The following is a 7,488-nucleotide window of genomic DNA, read 5'->3' as shown; positions in this document are numbered from 1 at the left end:
TCAACTTCAAAATAAAAAAATTGAATTTACTCACAATTACTTTCCTCGCCGTTTACTTAATGAACAGAGGTAAATCTTCGTACATGAATGAATGGTCGATGAGAGTGAATAATACTTTCCGTTAGATCATTAACTGATTTCAGTTTGAAGAAAACATTGTCGTGACAGTCCTCGCCAAACTAAGTTCTTTTGGTTTTCAAATGTTCCTACGCTTTTTTTTTTCTTGCGCGCTCTCTAATTGACAGGTGTCAGATTGTGACAGATACTTGTAAAAATAATGTTTCAAAGTTTGTTTGGAAGCCTTTTAAATCACCTTTATCGTTACGGAAATGAAAATAATTGTACAGCTTGATCAAATATTTACACATACCTGTCGTATTGCAGTAACTTGAAGCTCTTTTGGGAAAGGAAGAGCCTTGAATATCTCCGATTAGATCGCACAATTCAAAACTTAATCCAAGCTGAACGATACTGTCGATCTGTAGTCTTGATCCTTCGCAGCCTTGCTGTCGAACTGAATTCTTTTCCGCTCACTAACCCTGATAATGCCAAAACATTAAATCATGATGGGGTCACGAAGCTTCTGCCACACTGACTACCTTTATGTTTTCTCTATTTTTAACACTGCATGTCTATTCAGTTAAAAACCGAAAGCGGTTAATATAAACCACCTTAAACTTATTATATGATCAGTTTTAATTCAGTTTCGTTAAAGAATTCCCGTTGTAGTATTAATGAAACACTCTGAGTATACAGTATTTCATGTAAAAGTTTACTGAGACATGGAATTTTTTCAAATTCCTTTGGTGTCTTGTTGCGAAGGCCCTTTGTGGACAAAAGATCCAATGCGCGTATTTCGATGATATATTGCATACACTTATACTATGTGAAATAAGTCAAAAAGCAAGAATGTTGATTATCGGTTAAACATCTTTCGCATCCTTTTCTTTGATATATAAAACAAGCATGCACATTTTGCATAGTAGATACCCTGATTTATTATTCTACAACCATGTAATTTTACCAAATAAGGTCTTAAAAACTCACAAAACACGCCACTGTAATAGACTGTAGAACAGGGCAGAAATGAACAGCAATAAAGTAACGGAATTGAAGGATCCAAGCTTTGATTTTTTTCGTTTCCAGGCTTGAATTTAGAGAAAGGAACTTTTAACACGACAGATTGTTGGTCACAATAAACACCTTGATCGTTTCGTTGGTGTTGTTTTCGTCTTTAGCGTACTCCTTATTACACTCGATTGCAAAAACGTTGACACGCAACAAGCGTTTATAATGAAAGATGAGACTCAGCAAAGAGCTATCCAAACTTTCCCGGAAGAAAAAGTTTTATCATGAGAAAAGATTTTCCATGAATAATGAGAGAAGTAAATCACTGATTGTGTATCTGTGCGAACATTTCCCATAAAGGTGATGGGTCTTGTCGTTCGTGAATCAAGCTTATTAGGTGTCAACGTTTTTGCAATCGAGTGTATACGATCGATACGATGCACAGATAGCTCCTTTGTTAGCTATGCTATCCTGCAGCTGATCCTTAAACCAGCTTCGTATTTGCTGATTTATTTGACATCCTTGTATTCTTGGTGGTGACGGCTGCCCATACAGCCTTTCTGATTTAAAATTGCCCCATTTTTTATTTATTTATTTTCTGCATACAGTGTTTAACTATACATACACATACATACACGTATTCAGTCATTAAAACTTCATGCATTTCAATCTTAACCGAGTTTTGCTCCTTGTTTCAGCGATTTGCGAGGACAGTACTCGAAAATGTCGTTATCGGTATTGGAGATGTCGATGTCAGCAAAGTACATATGTCAAGTCCAAATGCAAAAGAACGTGCCAACTGGGCTAAGCTGAAAGACATCATCTCCGTCCGCCATCTTGAATTTTTACACAATATTTATTACCTTAGTTATCTTTAATAAACAATGATTTGAGCTAAATTAATTCTGAGAAATTGAGATATTGAAAATATCACTCAACAAATTTACGACCGTTAACACATATCTTGAAGCTTGAACGAAACTCACTCAGCGTAAACACGGAATCTGGACCGCTACAGCAAAATGGACCAGGTATTTAATTGCAACTGTTTTCCAGCATTTTTTTTCTTAATTCCAAGCATAAAACGCCAGTCCGTGGTGCTTATAAAGCTAGCCTAAAAGCTTACGCCCGTAAGTTCATCATTGACAACATGTTTTAAATCTGCGTGAATCAATGCATGCGATTACTGAAAACCCTTTGGCAGGCAAAAAAATTTTGTTGAGGGGAAGTCATCCATACGTCTGTCCTTCAATAGATCATAGCTGAGAACCAATCACAATTCGTATGGGATTCAGCTAATTAAATAAATTTAACTGACAACGTGGTCAATCCATTATTAAGATATCAAAAAGTATTTCGCTTGTAACTGAGTGTTGACTAAAATTTGTCGCAACAACTGCTAAATGAAAAATATGCCTAAATATCTATCCACACGTTTATTTCATCGAAAGGCACTCACCATCGCAGAAGCCTTTGGTATTTTTATGAGAACCATTCGGGCAAGAGACTAAAACACAAAGTATAATTAATTTTAGTGAGAAAAATATCCAGTTTCGTCAGAAAAAAAAGTGAAATGAATCGACACAATGAACTAAAAAATCCTTCCGAGTTCTTTGACTGACATTACACATGTTTTGAAACTTTAATCCTCATAAGATTGAAAACAAAAATCCGTAAACAATCATCGTTATAGTCAAGTGGGCAAGCTGATTTCGCCATATATTTTTTCTAGGAGCTTTAAGGTGGAAACTAATTCAATAGTTTCTTCTTCGAGCGTCCCTGCAGGAAGATCTTTATCTACCAAACAGGAATTGGAAACTGCACAGAAAAATTAATTGAGAGGTGTAAACAACTCTGCAACTGGTTTTCAACCCTTTTTCTAGCATGTTGAGCAGTAAGTCAAAGTGAGTGTGGACATAGGCGTGCGTCACAACTCAGAATGATGTAAAGTCATTGAAATCAGTGACTGCTGTTACTTACGGGGTAATTCAACCCACTTGTTTTGGGGGACCCAGTCGTAATAATTGAAGATGCTGTCCTCTGCACCGGCGACTTTGATGGTGATCTAAGATGGAAGAGACTTTATGGTAAGCTACTCCAGGAGGATGTTTACAAACAGGAAAAACGAGAAACACATTATGTGAAATGAAAAAAAAAAGATAATAAACAAAATAGATGTGATTGTAAACCATGGACGGATCTTCTTTTTGCAACTTCTTTAAATTGTATCCGAGAACGATGATTTTTCATCTGCGCAATCGATTACGTTTTTAAAGAAGAATTGCAGTGTAATTACTGATGACAGGACTTCCAGGAAAACAAAGAGGCCCATTTAAGGGGTTTTTTTTCCGATAAGACATTCTAGCCTTAGCTCACTCTGCCCATGTTAATAATAAAGAGGAATTCTTTTCGAAAGTTTGTCTTCATCATTCAAAGGAATGTTCTGTCTCGCCCATGAAAAATGGAGCGAAGAATGATTGTGCGTGCTATTGCGATCAACGGAACAGCAAAGTTTAGTCGACTTTATTGTATTGTTCTGCTTCCCTGTCCATTCTTTGGTGTTTACACAGTTTTTTTTCCAACGTTAGACAAAGCAAAATTTATCATTTTAGCTCGTATTTTACACATTCGTTGCTTATCACTTCACGGCCTTTTTTTCTAAGTTTTGAAGGTAATTTTCAAAATATAAACCATATCTCCACAATCTTAACTGCTACTTACCTTGTCAAGTTTCCAGTCCGGCAAAAACCCAGCATTATTCCGCTTAATATCCGCTCCCTTGATGTATCCAATGTCATAGTCGTAGATATCAATGAGGTCAGTTCTATAAACATGAATTAAAATAACAGTATGTTCAAGGGCGAGGAATAACTGAGTATCTTGCGATGGTTGATTCAGGTAAATAACCGCACGGGTTATCGATTAAGCGGTAAAGTGCAACATAACACAATCATCTCTTGAGCTCAGTTAATGTGTAGAAAGTCCCGGTCGCTGATTTTTCCTTTTACTAAAAATTGGGTGGGGCATTAGAACACAATTTTTACCCTGGGAGGAGGAGGGCGGAAGTTGAACAAATCAATCGTCAGAAGTTCAAATGCCCGAGAGGGGGATCTTGAAGCTTCAAATTGATTGACGCATTCTGCAGTAAGGTGCAAACTCGTGACAAGTGCATTTCTAAGTTTTCCTATATGCAGCTCCCTTGCGAGGATAATTTTTTTCCTGAAAGATCATCTTCGGGTCAAATGCGAGAATAATTTTTGTTTATTTGATTATGGAAGCACAGCTTATTCTGTAGCATGTGTATGATCGATCGTGGTCATCACCAACATCTTAAATCGCGACGGACAGCGCCATCATCATTGTCATTATAATCGTTGTGATCATCATCGATATCATCTGTGGTAATATCATCATCGACATTATAATCATTTTCATCATAATTACCCATCTTGTTCAAATCTCCCGTTTATTACTCTTTCTTTCAAGTCGCCTCGGGTGCCTTGAATTCGGATTCGGATTACAGCATCAGTGCCGGCAAATGATGCGCGCGCGGTTTTAACTATCAAGCGGTAAACTGAAAAATATAATCCATGGCCAGTGAATAAGATGGTTGAGCACTGAATCAAAAAGATTTTAACGAACTAAGTTAAACCTTAGGACAGTTTACTTTTAAGAAAAATGTCGTAAAACGAATCTACAAACATAAATCATTGAGACTGATTTGAGACAACTAAAATTTGACAACAACATAACAGAACCAAAGTAAAGAAATAATTTTTAAACCGGTTTCCTTATTTCGTTATAACACCTCCGTTTTAGACAGGCCTTTCCTGGCACTAGAAATACCGTTAAATCGAGGAATTAAAGTTATCTAGAGCCTACAATCTAGCCCGATGACTTTGTTTATTCTAGGACGCGCCAGACAAGTTAAAAGATGTGAGGAATATTACAATTTGTAATTCACCAGCAGTCGAACGCTCTAACAGCAAAAATATATAACTTTTTTTTCCTATCCTGATTGTAACACATGTAACTTTTTCAAATCTTAATGTTTCCATTTCCAGCTTCTTTCTTAAAAAGCGACTCCAGTCTAACAGGTAGCATCATTTCTTGCGTTAACAAACTCCTGCTAGTTAAATATCTTCAAATAGGAATTTTAAAAACTATTCTATCCACTCACGTCTTCCATGGGAAGGAAAAGCTCCGCAAATTAAGAACAGCGAAAGCAACAAAACGCGCATTTTACCCTCTCGTACAGTGACGATGACCGGTTGCGATCTCGATTGGGTCGAAAATAAATTTGAAGTGTTCCTAACCTGGCTGTTATAACTGCTTGCCCTGGCTAAGAAAGCCATGCCAGTCTTGTTGCCGTGGAGACAGATCTTCGCTTGCATAGCTGTGCAATAACAAATATTATCACGGTGAAATATCACCTTATATCAGCTCATCTAACGACTTCCCGTTATAGACTAGATGGAAAAATTCCAAAGCTGAATTAAACCTACTTATATTTACTCAATAAATATTAACGAGTAAATTTAGCGCAAGTGATTGTCATCACGCAGGACACAACAAGTCTGAAGATGAACGTGCACTTTGAATGCAGGCCGATTTTGGCCGTGTGACGACGAATAGTAGTCTGGAACAAGAAGTAAAGTGCTCCGCTGGCAAGGAGCACCGTAGCGGTAGCGTCATTAAGTTTTCCAAGAGAAAGTCCGGCTTATGTTCGGCCCTTAACTGCAATAACCTGAGAAAAAAGAAAGAAATGAAAAACCACGTGTAAATATCGGTGTGATAGACCCACTCAAGGCCGCTTTCGGTGGTTATCCACGATAGTTATCCACACCGCACGTTTTCCAGACTCCACAATCTCCACAAGCCTCGTGTTCCTCACCACTGTTATTGCTTGTTCCTCACATTACACGCCCTGTACCACCCACATCCTTTACTTCCTTCTTTCCTAACTGTCCACACTCAAAATCTTCAACATTCCTCATTTCTTTACTACCTCTTTCTTTTTTATCCAATCTCAATTTTTCACACCGCAGGGCCCATTTTCTACTTTACACTTCCTCAACTCCTCATACTCTACACGGCTCATTTTCCTCTCTTATCTTTCCTCACTCCACATTTTTTACTCTCTGCAGATATGTATATACCAGTAGCCCATGGGCTCCTGTATATACCCTTTTCCATATTGTCTACGCTCTTTGTCAATTCGCTCTCTGTCATCCCAAACTCCACACATTTATTTTCCACGCCTCTCACATTCCTAACTTCCTTTATCCACTCGTCGTTTGTCCGCACTCCAAACTCTACATTCCACGTTTTCCACCGTTTCCATTGATAACAGGTGGGTGGGTGTGTCTTGGGGGGGGGGAAGGGGGTTTAAACTTTGATCCAAAAGGCAATGAATTTTATGTTACATTAATTACAGCCTAAATACGCAAAGAAATATTGAACGGCAAATAAAAATCAAATACTTCACATTTACTTCTGATGGTTTGGTAGGTTTCCAGATCACTAGACCCTCCCACCCTCTCGATCCACCAACAATATCCTGAGTATCCTACTTCATACCACGTGAGCAAACGACCTAACCAAGTACTACGACAACATGCAAAACCGGACAGCGAAAGAATTGGTTCGAGCTCATGAAGTTCAGGTGTCGCCACGCTGGGTCCCTACGTTTTAAAAATTTTGGGAGCCAAATATTTTTCCAGTAATGCTCGACATAACTCAGTCGAAAAGTATTCTACCTAACATTTATTCATCACCTCTTTTAATTCACTTCTTGCAGGGTCGCACGGCTTTTCCTAGCCTAGCTTAGGTCATCGCGCACAGCCTTCCAAATTTAAAAATCGTGGTTGTCTTTTTCCATCAAGCAAGAAGTTTTTAAGGCACCGAGCCTCTTCAACCTGTCTTGATCCAATACGAAATTCAGAAATGTACGTATGGGATGTGTCGAAATCTGAAGAGAGAATTTACTTGTGCTGGCAGATCCAAATAATCTTTGCATGTAAATCAGTGGCGAACGTAGAGCTGATACTCGCGAAGTTTAAACCTCGCTCAGCTTTTGACAGGAGTGACTCATAAGTTTTCTTAACGAATCATATTAAAACCGTCGGAAAAAAACACTGTCTCTGTCATTTAAATTATAACATCGTAAAGATTCCTTAGCTATGTTTCTTTGAGGTCATATTAGTATAGCTATCAATGATCGGTTGAAAATGGTTATATATAAATTTGTCCCTTCGCTAATTTATCGTTAATCTGAAAGAAATTACTAAATGATTCAAGTTTATTACAAAAACTCTCTGTCAACAAACTTTTTCATTCTTATTGTTATAAACAGAGAAACATATGTTGTCGGGAATGGCAGATAAGCCTACGAACTGAAAAGCTTTTTCGCTCATAAGA

General features: G+C 37.8%; 1 protein-coding gene across 1 annotated transcript; it reads right to left on the bottom strand.

Moving 5' to 3' along the window:
• Window positions 1–2,504: 2,504 nt before the first annotated feature.
• LOC131789669 (uncharacterized) lies at window positions 2,505–6,065 on the bottom strand. The gene is made up of 6 exons (XM_066161729.1): window positions 6,002–6,065; window positions 5,249–5,464; window positions 4,513–4,642; window positions 3,790–3,892; window positions 3,049–3,133; window positions 2,505–2,575 (listed from the first exon to the last, which is right to left on the bottom strand). The coding sequence occupies exons 1-6, from the start codon at window positions 6,063–6,065 to the stop codon at window positions 2,505–2,507; spliced, it is 669 nt and encodes a 222-aa protein (XP_066017826.1).
• Window positions 6,066–7,488: the final 1,423 nt, after the last annotated feature.

The sequence above is a fragment of the Pocillopora verrucosa genome, chromosome 14 (genome assembly GCF_036669915.1).
Source record: "Pocillopora verrucosa isolate sample1 chromosome 14, ASM3666991v2, whole genome shotgun sequence".
Classification (NCBI taxonomy): Eukaryota; Metazoa; Cnidaria; class Anthozoa; order Scleractinia; family Pocilloporidae; genus Pocillopora; species Pocillopora verrucosa.
Note: the sequence above shows the minus strand (reverse complement) of the source record. Positions and strands in the feature narration are given on the sequence as shown.

What these genes read in the sequence shown, in the direction of transcription:
- LOC131789669 (XM_066161729.1), bottom strand. Translation starts at nt 6,065, where the DNA reads ATGAGGAATGTTGAAGATTTTGAGTGTGGACAGTTAGGAAAGAAGGAA. An exon ending in GGGAGATTTGAACAAGATGG is followed by an intron (nt 3,893 to 4,512) that starts GTAATTATGATG and finishes TCATGTTTATAG; the next exon opens with AACTGACCTCATTGATATCT. An exon ending in CAAGTGGGTTGAATTACCCC is followed by an intron (nt 2,576 to 3,048) that starts GTAAGTAACAGC and finishes TTTGTGTTTTAG; the next exon opens with TCTCTTGCCCGAATGGTTCT.